The 20367-nt window shown below is 49.4% G+C and overlaps 2 protein-coding genes and 1 pseudogene across 2 annotated transcripts in view; 1 reads left to right on the plus strand and 2 right to left on the minus strand.

Moving 5' to 3' along the window:
• Positions 1 to 1028: 1028 nt before the first annotated feature.
• LOC135527439 (tRNA (34-2'-O)-methyltransferase regulator WDR6-like) lies at positions 1029 to 3869 on the minus strand (annotated as a pseudogene).
• Positions 3870 to 4506: 637 nt separating this feature from the next.
• LOC135528067 (fibrinogen silencer-binding protein-like) lies at positions 4507 to 5349 on the plus strand. Its single transcript, XM_064956839.1, has one exon. The coding sequence runs from the start codon at positions 4708 to 4710 to the stop codon at positions 5263 to 5265; it is 558 nt and encodes a 185-aa protein (XP_064812911.1). The 5' UTR covers positions 4507 to 4707; the 3' UTR covers positions 5266 to 5349.
• A 1205-nt stretch (positions 5350 to 6554) lies between these two features.
• Positions 6555 to 20367, minus strand: part of LOC135528068 (cadherin EGF LAG seven-pass G-type receptor 3-like) — a 52047-nt gene continuing 38234 nt past the window's right edge. The window contains 19 exon segments of the mRNA XM_064956840.1: positions 6555 to 8330; positions 8587 to 9544; positions 9737 to 9934; positions 10153 to 10326; positions 13847 to 13938; positions 14248 to 14345; positions 14733 to 14852; positions 14964 to 15090; positions 15279 to 15358; positions 16008 to 16120; positions 16300 to 16474; positions 17056 to 17389; positions 17623 to 17790; positions 18046 to 18232; positions 18361 to 18510; positions 19021 to 19204; positions 19324 to 19533; positions 19726 to 19820; positions 20119 to 20220. Of these exon segments, the coding sequence (XP_064812912.1) occupies positions 8303 to 8330; positions 8587 to 9544; positions 9737 to 9934; positions 10153 to 10326; positions 13847 to 13938; positions 14248 to 14345; positions 14733 to 14852; positions 14964 to 15090; positions 15279 to 15358; positions 16008 to 16120; positions 16300 to 16474; positions 17056 to 17389; positions 17623 to 17790; positions 18046 to 18232; positions 18361 to 18510; positions 19021 to 19204; positions 19324 to 19533; positions 19726 to 19820; positions 20119 to 20220 (3593 nt within the window). The 3' untranslated portion in view covers positions 6555 to 8302.

Genomic DNA, 20367 nt, shown 5'->3' on the forward strand with positions numbered 1-20367 from the left:
TCCCGTAACACCATAGTGCCTATAACCTGTGACGACAGAGCAGAGAGATCACAGTTCATTACTTTAGTCCATAATAACACATGACAACAATGTTACCCATCTTAACTAAAGTACCTCTCTGGTGGGTGTGGAGGGCTCCTCCTCAACTTGGGGGTCTTTCCTCCTCCCTCGGGGGTCCACTTGCACACCTCCGCCTCGTTCTCGTGGCTATGCCGAGGCATCCCTCACGCACCACTACACACACACACACACCACTACACACACACACACACCACTACACACACACACACACCTCCTTTGTCACTTTAACCTCTCAGCAGACAATGCCTTCTGTCCAACTGTGCTTACAGTAAATGACTTCACCAATCAGCCCCGACTCCCTTCAGGCATCAATAGATTCCTTCCATGAGTCTTCTTTCACTCTGCACAGACACAGTTGAATTACAGGTCTTTCTATTGAAACAAAACAAATCCAGAGATTTCCCATTAAGCCTGTCAATGTGCAATGTGTATGTATTCACATATACAGTTGTTTTTATACTGCATTGGTCAGAAGGCATCCCCTCCTTCCATCCTCTGGCTCTTTAACTAACATTCTCTCAATAGTTTACTTATTCTTCACCTCTGCTGTCCATTTCCATACTCAAACCCTTCTCTCTCTCTCGTAGCCTTTTTCCGATTGTCCCTTTATCTCCTCAGTGAAGATGGCACTCGGATGTGACTCAAGAATTCATGTTCATCTGCTGCAGTCTTGTGCACTGACCCCCATCGAGACCTCCATTTCACAACACAGCACTTGCAATACCCCCCCCCCCATGTCAGATGCTTTGACAATGAATTTATTAAAGTACCAGTCCATGGGACTGAAAGCACTGGGTCCTGTACACAACAGGTCATGTTGTCTTGTCTGGTGAAAATGTCCCACACATCATTCTTCATTCACATGTCCCACACATCATTCTTCCAGTTCTATGCTACCCGTTCCCTCCATCCTCCATGTCTGTTACCTTCAGCAGCTGTAACCCCTGTCCACAGACAACCCCCCAGCCCCTGTCCCTAGCCCCAACTACAGGCCCAGCCCCCATCCATACCTCCGGCCCTACTGGGTCTATGCCATGGGAGAAGAGCGCTCCCTGCTGGCTGAGTCCGGTACTGGCCAGCCTCAACAAACACCCTCTGGTCAGGGGAGGTGGACATCAGCAGGGCTCAGCATCCTTAGGGCAGTCAGAAGGGCAGTGTGAGCTAAAGTCACTGACCACTGAGACTGGAGCTGTAGGCACTCTGCTGCCCTCTACCTCATCCCCCTGGTACTGCACCCTGATGAGTGTCCCACACCACAAGGTGGACCAAGTGGAAGACCATGATCACAAAGTGGGCCTTTTTACCACTCCCAGACCCAGTCCCTTCTAGTTCCTGGACCCTCAGGTCATCTTCAGAGTCCTGGGGTTCCAGAAGCAGAACTCTCCAGCCACTCCATTCCCCTGCATGACTGATGGACCCTCAGAACCTCAAGACTCTCTGGTCCGACCCAGAGGACTCACACAGCTATCTCTACCTGCGCTCTACAGCTGTCCGCGATGCTCACACCCACATCACCCCTTGCTTCGGGTGTTCTCTCCCTTCAAAAAGAAGCAGTGATCCTCTCCTGTTTCCACATAGCAACAGTGCCCCCTGTGGATGGTTGAGGTAAACTACAGCAGTGAGCCGGCGTTTTGCACAGGAAGGCAGGAGGAGAGCACAGTGGTTCTACCCTTAGATCCAGTCCTGTGTCTCATCTCTACCTCCACCTGCCAATGATAGACCAGCCCCTCTGCCCCGGACACCTGCAGGTATCCCCTGTCCCTCTGCCCGTGCCACCCACAGCACACTGTGGACCTTCCCTGGCCCTGCCCTCAACAACACCCCTGCACCAGGCTGGGACATGGGGAAGACATGCACCAGTTCACGGAGGCTGCCTATAGCACACAGCCCCTCCCTGGATGCGGCAGACCCCCAACCCATAAGTCTCAACACCTCTAACACAGGACCTGAACTCAGGACCCCTGTCACAGGAGGGGAAGTCCAGGTCCACCAGGCTCTCGCCCTCTTCTCACCCCCACCTGCTATAGCTGGACTCCTCGATCTGCAGCCCCCAGGTGGCCACCCACATGCCCTGGCCCTCCCCTCCCTCACTGACCGCCCTCACTCCCCCAGCCCGGTGTCCATTCAGTGTCCGGCCCACCCTCCCCCACCTCCCCAGTCCCACAACAGAGACCCCGTCCTCCCCAGTGCTGTACACCCATCCAGGGGACAGCTTTACGGAGAAGACTGGTGTCCGTACAGCATCCCCACACACCAGTCTCCCGGTGGTAACAGAGGCTGAAGAAGACACCACTATGACCTGGCAGACACCTTTCCACTGGGGCCTTCCTGTCTGGCTGTGCCCCTCCTGGACTCCAGAGCACCAGCTGGTTGAACACTGTCTCCCCCACCAGGTCAGAGTCCTCCCAGGTCCCTCCCAAGGCCAGAGCCACACTGAGGAGGGCTCTTCCTCTCCAGAGACCAAGTGGACATCCAGGGCCCAGTCCTGCAGCTCCACGAGGGGGCCCAGTGGCTCTAGCCTCTACCTTCTAGCACTCAGCCTCAGCAGGCGCACAACCTTCCCTCCAAACACTACCACCTCATCCTCTGGGTCACGGGTCCGTCCGTCTCTTGGCTGTGGTTTGTGACGGATCCCATGGATGCGGTAGTTGTGGAGCATGCTCAGTGAGGTGCAGGCTTTGGGCTGTGGTTGGAGGCAGTAAACTGTCAGGATCGGACCCTCACCTGTACGGACATAATGCAAATGTCATTATTTCAAATAAAATCTTCATGACAGAACAAGGACAACAAAAAAAGAGAGAAAGGATGCTGTTTATACATTTCTTGGAACATGGCCCAGATCAGATTGATAATGCTAGAGTTTTGATTAGGCAGTAATAACCAGAGAATTAGGAATTTGAATATGAGTAATTTAATAGGATCTCTACGGTACGGACGGTCTTGTATTCTCTAGCCAGGGATCCCGTACCTGTCAGCAGGTACTCGTCCCTTAGGAACTCCAGAGCAGTGACAGGCACTACCAGGGTCTCCATCATCACTGAGCTCCTCTCCTCAACAGTACCTGACAACCTGGGACACATACAGAAGAATTAGCCAGTAATCCTCTTATTCAAAAGCCCTTTTCTGTAGTGTGACAACGTCAACTTGCTAGATACTAGCTATGTGTGTGTGCTGTAACATTAGATTGATAATGTGTGGCTTTAGCCCGTGATGTTACTCTTTCTCTTTTGAATGAGAATCAGAAAGAAACAAGTTTAATTTACAACAACTTCAGACTTATTGTCAAAACCAAGGCAGGAAAACACAATATGAGAAACACTTTTCACGCAGCTTCGATACAGCTATGGCCGGAAGTGACTTTTTCGTAGCAGGTTTGGAGAATTTCAGGTTAAGGTTAGGAAAAGAGTTAGCGAAAGGTCCGTGGGTAACCACTACCCTGACCTTCACCAACCCATTTTAATTGTTAACTTCAAATGAGGTAGGGACGTCTCAAAGGTCCCGGATTGAAAAAAGGTTGGGTAATCTGCTACAAAAATCACTTCCGGTTGTGCTGTATCGAAGTGGCGTGAAAAGAGTGTGTACCAATAGCTAGCTAGATGACATAGTGCTAATAACTTTGTATAATGAAAAAATAAAAAATTATAAAGCTAGCTAGCAATGTCAGGGCTACTGCTGTATTAGAAATACTATGGCTAGCTACTTACATATCTATATAGGAGAACCCTTTCATTTCATCCATTTCGTGTATTGGTTCTATCTAGCCACCTATGTGTTCCTCCACTGCCAGAGTAGTGTGTATGCCACGGATCCAATCAAATATGTCTACACTGACAGATGAATCGCAATAGAATTGATACCCATTGGTTAAAAACTAGTCGAACGTGCTATTTGCGTAAATTACGCAGGTTTGTTGTTTACATTTTGTATCCTGGCCACTCAGTGTTTGCGCTTTTATTGCTGTCTGGTTGCATGTGAGTAATTTAAAATGTACATAAAAACTATGTGCATTTAAATGGGGAATCCCAGGTGTATTAGTTTGACAGTAATGCTATCTAGCAAACCTGCTAAGGTAGTAAGCAATGCATTCGATAGGTGGATGAAACATTTGGAATCCTTGCGAACGGTGGCTGATGCCTCTAAACATCTCAACCTTGCTGCAGGTATTCATATATATTTGAATTTCGTTCTGATGTGTGTCCTTCTATTTCAAACCCGGAAAAAAATTATTTTGTGCGGGATTAACAATCACAGAATTGACCACTGTACGTGTTCATCATGTAATTTGATGTAACAATGGACAGCCATCTGTTACTGTGAGAACATTCCAAACCAGTTGGTTATCCCAGTAAAGATGATGCTCTACTGTGGATCACAGTACCATTCATGACAATGACACATCCAAGTAAATACATGCACCTAGCAGTTCTTGTAAATGATCAGGTCAACAAATTAGACTTAACCACACACCAAACACTGTCACCGAAAACAACCTTGTTTCAATTTCAACTGAATGCTAGCTAGCTGCATCACATCCGGCCGTGATTGGGAGTCCCATAGGGCAGCGCACAAAACCAGAGCAGGACTAGACCCCTTAGCTCCACCCCATTGCCTTGGTAACCAACAACCATGTCGTACCTCACTCCCAACTTCACCATGCAGCAAAAGCTCTACATCCTGCAGAGGATTCAAAGTATGGTTCGCACAGTCCAGGACTACAGGAAGGACACCAACGCCACGGTGCACTGCAATGCCATGTGGGGTGAGGTGGTGAACGTCTTCAATGCTGCCTTCCCTGACCGGCCACCCAGCTCGGTGGGTACCATGAAGACACTGTGGAAGAGACTGAAGGTGGAGAGTCGCCAGGTGCTGCACCGGTGCCAGAAGCAGGTGGTCACTGGCCTGCCTGTCACGGCCCTGACCGAGGTTCAGCAAGAGATCACGGCCATGGTGCCCAACCTCATCTCCAACCAGGATGACATGGACAGAGAGGAGGGCTACACCGGCCTCTGGCCTGGCTCCCCCACTGCAGGTGATACCACACTGCTCAAATCCTATTTATTTATAAAGCCCTTCGTACATCAGCTGATATCTCAAAGTGCTGTACAGAAACCCAGCCTAAAACCCCAAACAGCAAGCAATGCAGGTGTAGAAGCACTACTCTGTGCTGACACTCTGCTAAGATGAGCTCATCACATTGAGTTAATAATATTTGTTTTCCTCAGACGGTATAATGATGTGGTATCATCTGCTCACACACAGTCAGTCCAAAATTATTTGCACCCTTGATAAAGATTAGCCAAAAAAAAAAATCTAAAATAAATACAAATATTGTATGCTCCAAACAATTCTGATTTTATACAAATGAAAACGGATTGGCACCCCCGTTTTCAATACCTTACTTTACGTAGTCAGTAGATCCGACCTGCTTGCTTACAGCTGCACTAGGGTCAGACAGATTTCCTGTGTAGATCAAGACACCGCGAAGCCGGACGAGATGTAGCTCGGAAAACGTACCTCAATCCAGGGATGAGAAATGCATTGTACTCTGAATTGTCCCATTATCTCAACTGTTACCCTGAGAAGATTGTCCAATCTTCTCAGGGTAACAGTTGGGATGAATTATTAAATATTAAAGCATTAGACCTCACTAAAGGCATCAGTCATACAAAAGCTATACTTAAATCTGAACTGGTTCTCTAGCAGATTAGTAAGAATGGCTTACAGTACAGTACAGTCATAGGGAGGTAATGTGTCTTCTCAGCTAGAGCACATCTCCATAGACAATCCTCTCTGTATGATGATCTTACATATGAAAATGTCAATACAGTTCAATATTAACTGAAAGTTCTTCTACTATAAGAGCAGAATGTTTGACAGTACAGTTAATCTAACCCAGTGTCATGTCTTCCCCACGAGTGTGAGAGTAAAGACCAGGTAGACATGAGTATCGGCATCACCTCCTTTACAGCACTAACAGGAAGTGGTAGACTCCTTCGGGCCCCCAGCACCAACAAGCCCAATGCCTCCACCCTCACCCACAGTGGATCCACTGGGTCTGGGACGTCCCCCTCCTGCCCTTCTCCACCCATCCCAGCTGCCTCATCCGCTAGCCTGCTCACCTCTCGCCCTGTGAACTTTGACCTACCCTACACCCCCGGGCCACCACACGACCCCTCACCTCTCTGGCGGCAGTGGCAGGGCGACGTGTGGAGGACCCACGGTATGGGGGTCCACGGTATAGTTGGAACTGTCGGAGCTGGAACATGAGCAGAGGATGAGGCTTCTACAGATGGAACAGAAGGTTCTAGATGATAAGAGACAGGTGGTGAGGCAGAAAGAAGGCCTACAGGCAAAAAATAGATACTATCAGGCTAAGCTGAAGAAGATAGGGGAAGAGGTACGACTGTCCTCTAGTAGCAAGGACATTGAGGATCACAATCAAATCATTTGTTTCTTTTTACATTTTTATTGCTCTTATTTTCTGACAATGATTTTTTCAGTTTGACAGTTTCAGGTTTTAGTGATTTTAGTTTTAGTATTCCTTTTCATTGCTGCTCAGAATCAGGGGGAGTTTTGTTGTAATGGGCTGGGGGATATCTCTGAATATGAAAAGACACCTGGCAAATAAATATACCTGAGAGAGAAGAGCCTCCGGAACAAACTGTCAGCTGGTCTCTGCTCTCACTTGTTTTCATCAGGGAATGTCACTCACAGAAAACACATCTTGTTAGGAATAGTTCTTTTTTTTAATGTGCAACATTTCTCTTGTATGGTTTCCACGGTAAATGAGGAGCAGCTGTTTCAAATTCCCCCCATGCTGACTGGATAGCACGTACCCCAGAATAAACTAACTGACAAAGACAATCCCCCAACCTTTCTCTATCCCTTCATCATCACATCAATGTCTTTCCTCTTGACTCTTGTCATCTCACTCGTTCTTTTCTCTCAATGCATTTTGTCACAGTGGGAGAGTCAGGCCATAGGAAACATTACATCCTCTCACACAAAATTACAAAGTAAGAAATATGATCGTCATAAATAAAATAAAATCTTATGTCTGTACAAGTTAAAGGTACTGCAATAATAAATCCTGTGAGAAAATAACTGGCCAGTAGCTAAATAACTGGAGCAGATAAACATAGATGGAACATGGGTAAGGATGGATATTGGGGGTACCCTGGGGACATTTTTGGCAATTATAGTGTCACATTTATAATAACATACCACCAAAGACATGAAATGATATTACAGCAGGTCATTGAAAAGAGATATTCTACACATAAATGGACCACATATCCTCAGGCAGAGAAACCATTAGATATGGAACCATGTCTGATATAATACTTTGTTTTGGCTGATATGTTTTGTTTGTGATTTATAGTAGCACAGAGAGCTATATGATGCTGTAGAATAGATGTTCGACATTCAAATGCAGTGGGTCTTGGATTAACAGAACAATTATGTCTAAAGATTGAGGATATATTCAAGCCATCATCAAGCCTTGCAAATATAAAAGTATATCTGCCTTCTTTCTTGTTCACAATCATTTGTTCTATCAAATCCCGCTTTCCTAGAATTCCTTCCTATTTACAATCACCCGCCCCCAACATCTTCCTCATCCTATCACGTCTTGTAATCTCATCCAATCAACACTAACCAACCCCAGTCCCTGGTTTTATAAACATAGTTGACCGGTTTGAGGAAAGGTTTTGGGATAATGGTAGTGGAATTTGGGATTGAATTAGGGCTATCGCCCATAGCAACAGATTCCATTCACATCTCCTTCACAACCACACATGGATACAATCTTCCAAAACATCACAAGAGATTTTTTTTCTTCATCTCTGTTGAAAAAGATACAAAATGTATAAAAATGTTATCTACAGTTTCATCTTTTTCTTAGCAGATCGATTCCGATCTTTGTGTTCATGTTGAAATCTGAGGATCGAAGAATGTTAAAACGTAGTGGCTGAGGTAGCCTCTGTTTCAATCATATAGCCCTCCTCCCCATACTGGTTGCTACTTGTGACCGAAAATACTTAACAGCAGCACCAACCCAGCACCTTTAAACTCCCTCTCACTGTCTCTGCCTTCCTTCAACACATATCCTCCAGTATCCCAAAGTGCTTCAGCAGTCCAGGGGCTCCTTGACCTCTGCCCTACCCACGCGCAGTCCTTGGTCACCCCACTAGACATGCATTGTGGGATTTGGAGGGTGTCATCAAGACTGTCCTTCACTTCTGTTGACTCTGAAGAGGCAAGAGAGACCACAATCAGTGACAAGAGAAAATAACATCATAGTTATTAATGCTACATAAATCTCCTGATATGTAGGCTATGACACATTTAGAATCCAAATCACCACATCTTTGATGGGGACCAAAAGAGGGATGACCAAAAAGAGGGATGCGTGAGGATAGAGAGATAAAGAGAGCAGAGCAGGAGTGTGAAGAGAAAAGGAAGCAGGTAGATGAAGGTGAGTGAGTGATTGAGTTTAGGACTTACTCAGAGTCTGGGGAAACCTCAGAGATGCTGTGGGAGGTGGCGGAGTGGGGCGGGGAGGGGGAGGGTCCCTGTGCAGATGAGGGGTCTGGGGGGGTGAGCACAGAAGAGCTGAAGGAGGCCAAGATGGAGGACAGGATGTCCAGGTGCTCACTGGACGGGTGGCGGCTGGGGGGTGCGCCGAGGGAAGGGAGGGGGTACCTACATGGGGGAGCAGAGTCCAGCCGGCCGCGACGGGGTAGGGGGGATTCCTGGGGTTCCTCGCTGATTGGGGGGGGAGGGGGGGAGGGTGGGGGCTGGTCAGGGTGCGAGGGCTGACGCGGGGGCAGTGTGCGCAGCCACTCCCTGCAGGGCTGGGTCTGAGTCCCCCCACCGCCCCCATTGCCCTCCAGCTGCTGGCGGGAGTGGCTGCTCATTAGCGCTCCTCCCAGGTGTTCACGAGAGGAGGCCTGGCGTTGCATCAGGTTGTTGAGCTGGGAGCGCGACCCCCCCAGACTCGGCTCCACACCTCCATTCCCACTCAAGTCCTCCTGGGAGGCATGGGCGCTGTGCTGCTGGATGTCCAGCCTATCTCTGGAGCTGCTCAGGTTCTCCCTGGAGGCTCTGTCCAGCCCCGGCTCACGGCGGCGGGGGAGCAGGTCCAGGTTGTCCCGGGAGCCCTGGCGGTCCAGGCGGTTCTGGGACCCTCCTCCAACCTGGCGGCCCAGGGGGTCTCTGGAGAACTGGCGGCGAGCCAGAGAGTCCAGGTGCTCCCTGGAAGAGTAGCGTGAGGCGGGCTGGGACAAGGAGCCCGTGCCAGACAGGGAGCCTGTCCCACTGTACATGCGGCCGTAGGAGGCTGCCGGGACGCCCCTGTGGCCCAGGGTGGAGGTGCGGTACCAGGAGAGATCGCTGGGGACCCGGCCCATGGTGGAGAGACCCTGCAGGGCCGGCGGACAGCCAATACGGTTCTTCAGGATGCCTGAGACAGCAGGGAGAGATGAGAAGAGAGAAAAGGTTAATCATGTGTATGTATTTTGGCCTTTGAGTCTACATGAATCTGTATGTGGAACCCATTGGTAATAAATGCCGGTCATCAGCACTCCAAAGTCAACCATTGATAACCCCACAGACCAAAATAGTATCATCTGGTCCAACTGAGGTTGTGACTCACCCTTGCGGTGACGGCTGGGCTGTCCCGTCAGGCCGTTCTCGTCCCCGCTAGTCAGCGCTGCGTCAGGCTGGTTGTTGTTGGAGCCATCCTTGCTGTAGTCAGCCCCTAGGCGGCGCTCTGAGCCCCACTTCTGCAGGGAGTGGACCTCGCACTCCTCCAGCGCTGGCCAATAGGAGAGCAGGTCATTGCCATCCAGGTCTGACACACAAAGATGGACAATCGCCAATGGCCAACAATTCAAAATAAATCACAACTGTATCCAATATGAGATCATGTTTTGTCGAAGTGACATGTAAATGGCTAAGGATTTTTATTGATTTATGGATATCGGTTTCTGACATTTACAACATCTGTATGTATTCATTTGTGAATCTATGAGTCTATCAGTCTGACATTTTCTTAGCGTCTGTGTGTACCTTTGGTGCTATTGTGGGTGGGCTCAGTAAGCAGCCGCTCGCTGTGATTGGTGCGTTTGAAACGCCGCTGGATGCGTCCACGGAGACGAACGTTGTCCTCACTCTCGGAGGAGGGGATGGAGAGACTACGTTCCCCTTCCAAAGAGACATCTGAGTCTGTGTCTGAGTCCTCACCTGAGAGGAAAGACAGAATGACAGAGAGAGAGAGAGAGAGAGAGAGAGAGGGAAAGACGGAACGAGAGAGAGGGAGAGAGAGAGGGAGGGAGAGAGGGAAAGACAAAATGACAGAGAGGGAGGGAGGGAGGGAGGGAGGGAGGGAGGGAGGGAGGGAGGGAGGGAGGGAAAGAATGAGAGCGAGAGAGAGGGGGAGGGAGGGAAAGACAAAACGAGAGAGAGGGAGGGAAAGACAGAACGACAGAGAGAGAGGTAGAGAGAGAGGGAGGGAGGGAGGGAGGGAGGGAGGGAGGGAGGGAGGGAAAGAATGAGAGCGAGAGAGAGAGAGAGGGGGAGGGAGGGAAAGACAAAACGAGAGAGAGGGAGGGAAAGACAGAACGACAGAGAGAGAGGTAGAGAGAGAGGGAGGGAGGGAGGGAGGGAGGGAAAGAATGAGAGAGAGAGAGAGAGAGAGAGAGGGAGGGAGGGAAAGACAAAACGACAGAGAGAGAGAGAGAGAGAGGGAGGGAAAGACAGAATGACAGAGAGAGAGAGGTAGAGAGAGAGGGAGAGAGAGGGGGGAGGGAGGGAGGGAAAAACAAAACGACAGAGAGAGAGAGAGAGGGAGGGAAAGACAGAACGACAGAGAGAGAGAGAGAGAGAGAGAGAGAGAGGGAGGGAAAGACAGAACGACAGAGAGAGGGAGAGAGGGAGGGAAAGACAGAACGACAGAGAGAGAGAGAGGGATGGAGGGAGGGAAAGACAGAGAGAGAGAGAGAGAGAGAGAGGGAGGGAAAGAGAACGACAGATAGAGAGAGAGGGAAAGACAGGACGACAGCGAGAGAGAGAGAGAGAAATACAGAGAGGGAAAGACAGAACGACAGAGAGAGAGAGAGAGAGAGAGGGAGGGAAAGACAGAGAGAGAGAGAGAGAGGGAAAGACAGAGAGAGAGAGAGAGAGAGAGGGAGGGAAAGACAGAGAGAGAGAGAGAGAGAGGGAGAGAAAGACAGAACGACAGAGAGAGAGAGAGAGAGAGAGGGAAAGAGGGAAAGACAGAGAGAGAGAGAGAATCACAGAACGACAGAGAGAGAGAGAGAGGGAAAGAGAACGACAGAGAGAGAGAGAGGGAAAGAGAACGACAGAGAGCGAGAGGGAGGGAAAGAGAAAACGACAGAGAGAGAGAGAGGGAGGGAAAGACAGAACGACAGAGAGAGAGAGAGAGAGAGAGAGAGAGGGAAAGACAGAACGACAGAGAAAGACAGAACGACAGAGAGAGAGAGAGAGAGGGAGGGAACGACAGAGAGAGAGAGAGGGAGAGAGGGAACGACAGAGAGAGGGAGGGAGGGAGGGAAAGACAGAACGACAGATAGAGAGAGAGGGAAAGACAGGACGACAGAGAGAGAGAGAGAAAGACAGAGAGGGAAAGACAGAACGACAGAGAGAGAGAGAGAGGGAGGGAAAGACAGAGAGAGAGAGAGGGAAAGACAGAGAGAAAGAGAGAGAGAGGGAGGGAAAGACAGAGAGAGAGAGAGAGACAGAACGATAGGGAGAGAGAGAGAGGGAGAGAAAGACAGAACGACAGAGAGAGAGAGAGAGAGAAAGACAGAGAGAGAGAGAGAGAGAGAATCACAGAACGACAGAGAGAGAGAGGGAAAGAGAACGACAGAGAGAGAGAGAGGGAAAGAGAACGACAGAGAGAGAGAGAGAGGGAAAGAGAACGATAGAGAGCAAGAGGGAGGGAAAGAGAGAACGACAGAGAGAGAGAGAGGGAGGGAAAGACAGAACGACAGAGAGAGAGAGAGAGAGAGAGAGGGATGGAAAGACAGAACGACAGAGAGAGAGAGAGAGGGAGGGAACGACAGAGAGAGAGAGAGAGAGGGAACGACAGAGAGAGGGAGGGAGGGAGGGAGGGAGGGAGGGAGGGAGGGAGGGAGGGAGGGAGGGAAAGACAGAACGACAGAGAGAGAGAGAGAGAGAGAGGGATGGAAAGACAGAACGACAGAGAGAGAGGGAGAGAGGGAGGGAAAGACAGAGAGGGAGAGAGGGAGGGAAAGACAGAACGACAGAGAGAGAGAGAGAGGGGGAGGGGGAGAGAGGGAGGGAAAGACAGAACGACAGAGAGAGAGAGAGAGAGGGAGGGAAAGACAGAGAGAGAGAGAGAGAGAGAGGGAGGGAAAGACAGAACGACAGAGAGAGAGAGAGAGAGAGGGAAAGACAGAGAGGGAAAGACAGAACGACCGAGAGAGAGAGAGAGAGGGAGGGAAAGACAGAGAGAGAGAGGGAGGGAGAGAGAGAGAGAGGGAGGGAGGGAAAGACAGAGAGAGAGAGAGAGAGAGAGAGAGAGAGAGAGGGAGGGAAAGACAGAACGACAGGGAGAGAGAGAGAGGGAGAGAAAGACAGAACGACAGAGAGAGAGAGAGAGAGAGAGAAAGAGGGAAAGACAGAGAGAGAGAGAGAGAATGACAGAACGACAGAGAGAGAGAGAGGGAAAGAGAACGACAGAGAGAGAGAGGAAAAGAGAACGACAGAGAGAGAGAGAGGGAGGGAGGGAAAGAGAACGACAGAGATTGAGAGAGAGAGAGAGAGAGAGAGAGGGAAAGAGAACGACAGAGAAAGACAGAACAACAGAGAGAGAGAGAGGGAGGGAAAGACAGAACGACAGAGAGAGAGAGAGAGAGAGGGATGGAAAGACAGAACAACAGAGAGAGAGGGAGAGCGGGAGGGAAAGACAGAGAGAGAGAGGGAGAGAGGGAGAGAGAGAGGGAAAGATGGAGAGAGAGAGAGAGAGAGGGAGAGAGGGAGGGAAAGACAGAACGACAGAGAGAGAGAGGGAGGGAAAGAGAACGACAGAGAGAGAGAGAGAGGGAGGGAAAGAAAATGACAGAGAGAGAGAGAGAGAGGGAGAGAAAGACAGAACGACAGAGAGAGAGAGAGAGAGAGAGAGAGAGGGAAAGACAGAACGACAGAGAGAGAGAGAGGGAGGGAAAGACAGAACAACAGAGAAAGACAGGACAGAGGGAGAGAGAGAGGTAGGGAAAGACAGAATGACAGAGAGAGAGAGAGAGAGAAAGAGAGAGAGAGAGGGAGGGAGGGAGGGAGGGAGGGAGGGAAAGACAGAACGACAGAGAGAGAGAGAGAGAGAGAGAGAGGGAGGGAAAGACAGAACGACAGAGAGAGAGAGAGAGGGGGAGAGAGGGAGGGAAAGAGAACGACAGAGAGAGAGAGAAAGAGAGAACGAGAGGGAGGGAGCAAGAGAGAGAGAGAGCGAGAGGGAAAGAGAACGACAGAGCGAGAGGGAGGGAGCAAGAGAGAGAGAGAGCGAGGTTATAGAACCAGTTATCAGTCAGTCACCAATAAAAACTTAAAAGTGGCCATGTACATTTGTTGTCATTTTAAGTGTATTGTATACAGTATTAAAACCCTTGTTGAGTGTTTATGAATGTGTGTATTTCTATTACAATGCACGTGTGCACACGTGGGCAAGACTGCCTGCGTGTGTGTTTGTTTGTGCGCATGTGTGTGTGTGTGTACCAGTGGGTACCTCTGTCTCTATGGAACATAGCCACGTCCAGGTCTGTAGCTCCAGATTGTCCCAGATTGTGTTCCAAAGTCTGGCGGGCCAGCAGGTTCTCTCTGTGGGAGGAGAGGAGGTGTTAACCAGATCATTTACACATGACATCACACAAACTGAGACACTGGACTGGTCACTACAGTAACCAGGCTCCATATAAACCTTATTTACAAGCAGTGGAAGTCTGCAGTACATGTACACAATGAGCTGGTTTCCCAGCCTCTGACTGAGCCTGGACTTAAAAGCATGGTTGATGGAGAATCTCCATTGAAATAGCTTTTAGCCCAGGACTAAGCGGAATCTGTGTCTGGGAAACTGCCACTACATATTTCAGTCTCACAGATCCTGTGCATCTCAGATGGCTTACTGACCGAGCGCTGCTGACAGAGGAGATGGTGGAGGCCCCGAGGGTGATGCGGTGCAGCCCGCTCTGCTCCAGCAACGATGCATTGTTGTAGGGGTTCTGACCCTTGACACAAAACACACACGTATTGAAAAATACATTCAGGACTAGAGCACACATCAACATTCTTGGTCATACTGCGCTAGTGGAATCTGAATTAGTCAGAGCAAACAGCAACAATCATTCCCCAGATGAGTCAGTGGTATAGAACAATTGTAAAGACAGCAGGCTAAGCACAGTGCATTGTGGAATGTGGGTCAAGTGAAGAGCCCTGAGGGGATCATGTTAAGGGAAGACCAGGGTGTGCTGATTTGGATTGGGGTGGTGATGTGTGTGGTAGAATGGGGCCAGATGATGTACAGTGGATGGGTGGGTAGATGGGTTCCTTGTTGGTGTAGTGGGCTTTGTGTGTGTGTGTGTGTGTGTGGGGGGAGGGGGGGGGTGAATGCTCACAGGGATCTGTGGGGCTCTAGGTGCGTCCTCGTCGGGGCTCTTCTTGCCCAGACATGACAACTTCCAGACCTCCTGCACCTCCGCGTTCAGCACCGTGAATACCAGGAACATAGCAAGACCCTGGGAGGAGGGGAATGTATACATTAACACCAAGTACTCACCAGGACGATAACGCAACTCACACAGTCTAATAACACACACACACACACACACACCAGACAGGGTCAGTACCTGCAGTAAGCATAGTACAATGAAGATATAGTGGAAGGCCAGAATGCTGTTGTTGACAGCCATCAGCCCAAAGAACCAGGTAGAGGTGGCCAGGAGCAGCAGGAGGATGGCACCGCGTATAGTGGCTCTGGAGAGACAGAAGGGAAAGGAAAAAAGAGAGAGAGCTTGTCAAACAGTGAGAGAGACAGAGAGGTTCTTTCTCAAAAAAGCTTTAATGGCTGGATTTAAAGCTTTACTGTATTAGTGCAATATAATTGTATTCAGCAGAACCCGGCCATTTATGTGTAATATGTTCAACCTCTCTGGGATACTCACATCACAGGTAGTTTCTTGGTCTCTTTCTGGGAGGGGTTGCAGGACATGCGAGCCACAAGCAGAAACATCCCACCATTCATCTGCAACAAAGAGACAGCAATGAGGCAGACATGAGACTAGATCAAACTAGAACTACAGAACTATAGAGGCAAACTAAGTGACTGACACAGAACTAGAGGTATAGAGGCAAACTAAGTGACTGACACAGAACTAGAGGTATAGAGGCAAACAAAGTGACTGACACAGAACTAGAGGTATAGAGGCAAACTAAGTGACTGACACAGAACTAGAGGTATAGAGGTATAGAGGCAAACTAAGTGACTGACACAGAACTAGAGCTATAGAGGCAAACAAAGTGACTGACACAGAACTAGAGGTATAGAGGCAAACAAAGTGACTGACACAGAACTAGAGCTATAGAGGCAAACTAAGTGACTGACACAGAACTAGAGGTATAGGGGCAAACTAAGTGACTGACACAGAACTAGAGCTATAGAGGCAAACTAAGTGACTGACACAGAACTAGAGGTATAGAGGCAAACAAAATGTCTGACACAGAACTAGAGCTATAGAGGCAAACTAAGTGACTGACACAGAACTAGAGGTATAGAGGCAAACTAAGTGACTGACACAGAACTAGAGCTATAGAGGCAAACAAAGTGACTGACACAGAACTAGAGCTATAGAGGCAAACTAAGTGACTGACACAGAGTGAGAGGGAGACAGTACCAGGATGACGATAGCGATGGGTCCAGCGAAGCTCCAGATGAGTTTGTCGTAGATGGAGATCCAGCAGAAGTCTGGGTTTCCATAGCCCTCAGGATCCAGCCCTACCGCCAAACCTGAACACAGAGAGTAAGATGTGTGTTTCACTTTGTGTTCTTACTGGTATCAGTGAAATCCATTCTAAAACAGGTCTCTGTAGGGAACTGTGTGTGTGTGTGTGTGTGTGTGTGTGTGTGTGTGTGTGTGTGTGTGTGTGTGTGTGTGTGTGTGTGTGTGTGTGTGTGTGTGTGTGTACCTGTGATGATGGCAGGCACGCCCCATCCGATGGCATAGTAGAACCTCATGGCTCCGTAGTTGATGTTGCGAGCCTCTGTCTGCATGCGGTAGATATGGAGTCCCTCCACAAACAGCCAGGCAAACGTGGCCATGAACAAATAGTGCAGCAGGATGGCCACCACCGTACACAGGAACTAACAGAGAGAGAGAGGACAGTCAGAGCCATGTATAGAGATTATGTTATGACAACTTTCAATGTATTCATATGGGTCTGTAGACGAGTTCAGTGACTATTTGCCCATTGGGCTTCTATTGGTGAGTTTGGCCGAAATTTGTTTAAGGCCTTTGGCTTTCAGACCAGTTCGAAAACTTTTACTGGGAGAGAGAACGTATGAAACCTGGTGTTATACTGTCAGCATCACAGTGCAAAACACCAATGAACACCAAGGCAGTGTGCACCCAGCCAGACATTTTGTCCACCCACTCAAACAGAAAAACCTTTCAGTCAATTTGACTGGAAATGATCCAAACTGTGTAGATTAGCTAGTTAAAAATAATACATGGATATTAAAGGTCATTGAAGACAATGATATAACATACTGCTACTGTACATACGATACACTGTTGGAACACAGTTGGAACAGTTGTTGAACATACCAATGCATACTGTGCCATCTTGGCTGGTTGCACACACACCCATGCTCATGAACACACATAGCCCCCCCCTTCCACCCACACACACACACACACACGTAACCTACCCACCCACACATACCTGCTGCTCGGTCTGGTTGATGCCGAGCAGGAAGACGAGCTCAGAGAGCAGCATGGCGGCGGCCATGTTGGAATGGATGGAGCGGGTGTTGGACTTGAGGCCCCGGAGGCAGGACAGCACCAGGACGGTGAGCAGCAGGGCCAGCATGGACACAGACAGGGAGAAGTAGGTGACCAGGGCCAGGGTCTCCAGATCCCCCTCCAGCTGTTCTCTCTGGGAGCTGTCCATCAGGACACCAAAGGTGCCCAGCCTCTGACACTGGCAACGCACGTGGGACGTGTTCCTGTATACTACGATGCAGTCCCTCACTGTCCAGCAACCTCCCACCTCCAACCTGTAGAGAGAGGGGGGTGGGGTGAGAGAGACAGAGAGAGAGCGTCAGAGTGAGAGAGAGAGAAGGAGCGGATAGGGGGAGAGAAAAGGTGGGTGGGAGAATGTCAGGATGAAGAAAAGAGATGGGTTGAGTGAGAGAAAGATAACGTCATCAAACACACTGCAACTCCCAGCTGACAGTATCTATTTCCCATAGAGCACAAGCCCCCTCAAGTCATGTAAAGCTCTTCTCACGGGCTGCTGTGGTTCCACTGGACACACAGGGGCTTGCTGCGGTTGGTGGTCTCCAGCAGGCGGAACTCCAGCAGCAGGGGCGAGTCCAGAGGACCCCCGACAAACGTCTGGTTGTTGTAGATGGACACACTGACCACTGGAGAGTTCATCACTGGATGTCTGGGGAGTCTAACGGAGAGGAGGAGTGACAGAGGAGAGAGGGGAGAGGGAGAGAGATCATTTGATTTAGTAGGACAGACTTAATAGCCCTAACACTGTTTTATGATTCACCAAACACACAATACTTTTGGCACAATTCCAATGCTGTGCTTTGAAAAGTCCAATGAAAACATAAATAAACAGTCACAAATACACACTCCTGGTAAACCAGATGTCATGAGAGAGACAGACACTGGAGGGCAGGCACATACAGTACACACACACCTGACTCCTCGTCGGTCAGTGTGGTACTTGGGGGGGAGTGCTGCTCCAAGGCTACGATAGATCAACATGATGACAATGGTGACAGGCGGCTCCAGTAGCGAAACAGAATGCCTGGCTGCAGCATAGTCTTCCGTCTGATTGGCCAACATACTGACAGGGGCAGGAGCTGTGTTCTGTGAAGCTGAAACTGGGAAATGCACAAGGCATAAGAGGAGTGACATAAGGTAGGTAGGCGCATGTGCTTGTGTGTGTGTGTGTACAGTATGTGTGCTTGTGTGTTTCAGTGGCTGTCGTGTATGTGTGTGTTCTCCTTACGTTGGTGTCGTTGTGGCACCAGAGCAGCAGGGGGCAACACCACATGTGTGTGGGGGTCCCAGAGAGCCTGGCCGCGGAACAGAGGGCTGTGGTAGCGAGGGAAACGTCTGCGCACGTGGGTGTGGTTCTCAACACGGTCCAGGTTCATTACTGAAACACGAGCATACACACAGTCCATGACTCCAGGTTATACCACACAACATAACAAAAATAACCTGATGAACAATGTTGTTGTTCACTACTCAGCAATAAAACAAGTATTAAAGTCAAGGTCGGTCGTCTGTCATCAGTGTGTAGTTTTTACACTTGTTTTTGATATTTATACAGAATGTTCCTGCCAAAACCAACCCTGGATCTCTACATGCACTGCTGTGAACAGGGCAAAACCAACCCTGGATCTCTACATGCACTGCTGTGAACAGGGCAAAACCAACCCTGGATCTCTACATGCACTGCTGTGAACAGGGTTCTCTCCTTCGTTTTTACACAGGAAAAGGACGAGGGCTACACACTTGCATGGATTGACTACTTGACCAAATAAAGCAGGAACAACCACTCAATACAGAAAGGTAGACCTCATTTGACACAATGAACTGATCCCACTCCATGAAGGGTAAGAGAGCAGATGGTTCTGTCCTGGGGGGGGGGGGGGGGGCTCACCGATGTTGGGGGCGACCAGAGCCACGGGGTTCAGATAGGTGAGCTTCATGTTCTGGGCCAGGGTCTGGGCATACTGTTCCAGCAGATCAGCCAGCCCTCCTGCCCCTCCCTGGGCCTGGATCTGGCCTCGCCATAAACTTGCACTGCCTGGACCCAGCACCGCACTGCAGCCCTGCAGAACATTCTGGAGAGGGAGGGGGAGAGGGAGATTCAGTTCCTACACACACAATCTAATAAAACAGTGACTACATTTTCCAAACTCCACTAAAAGGTTTTATGAGCGTGTTGCCAGGCAACCCTCACCTCGTTGAAGTGTGCGTCCTGGGTGGCAGTCAGGCCGAAGCCCGTTTGCAGACTCTCGAAGGTCAACAGGCGGGACAGTAGCCGCTCGGCAATCTGGAGGTCATTGCCATAGAGACGGGGTGTGGCCTCGGTGACATCACGGAGCTGGTGGGCCAGTTTCTTCTCCATGATGGTGCTGAGCTCTGTCTCATTCCGCTCAACCGACTCCAGCTATACACACACACACACACACACACACACACACACACACACACACACACACACACACACACACACACACACACACACACACACACACACACACACACACACACACACACACACACACACACTATGTTAGACACCATTCCGTATTGTTCAGTTCCAACCAGTATGAGCAATGGGGTAGTAGAGTATTCTTACTGCTGCATTGAGCTCCACAAAGGGAGGAGAGGTACAGTTGTAGAGATCCGGCTCCAGCCAGCCCCTCTCCACATCACAGTGTCTGATAGCAGCACCTGGAGAGAACAGACACAGACACTAATACTTGTATAATACATCCACAACAGTAAAAAGCAGCACAGGGGATACAATCAAACACAGATACTAGGTTTCAAAGGAATGGGGCGTTTATCTGCCTATAGTCAGTATAGATCATGAGTCTTCTAATGGGAGATGTTATCATCTTTCCATCTGTGGAAGATTCAGGAAATATACAGTATACTGTACAAAAATATAAATGCAACCATGTCAAAGACTTTACTGAGTTACGGTTCATATAACTACAGAGAAAGTGTAGAGTGTTGAGGGACTGACCCACGGATCCTTTAGGACAGGGCACGGCTGCTGGCAGGTTGAACTTCGTCCTGGGCCACCAGATACCCAGGGTGATGGTCTTAGGACAGCCGTCATAGATGACTAACAGAGAGAGAGAGAAACAGGGGGACAAGACTATGAATCAAAATAAAACCTGTGTATGAAGGCAATGAAAATCTCATACTAGTTTGAGAGGAGAGAGGTTTGACAAGGGGGAGATGTTTTTGAGAGAGAAGGAGTCTTACAGCA

This window comes from Oncorhynchus masou, chromosome 33 (assembly GCF_036934945.1).
Source record: "Oncorhynchus masou masou isolate Uvic2021 chromosome 33, UVic_Omas_1.1, whole genome shotgun sequence".
NCBI classification, from domain to species: Eukaryota; Metazoa; Chordata; class Actinopteri; order Salmoniformes; family Salmonidae; genus Oncorhynchus; species Oncorhynchus masou.

What these genes read in the sequence shown, in the direction of transcription:
- LOC135528067 (XM_064956839.1), top strand. Translation starts at nt 4,708, where the DNA reads ATGTCGTACCTCACTCCCAACTTCACCATGCAGCAAAAGCTCTACATC.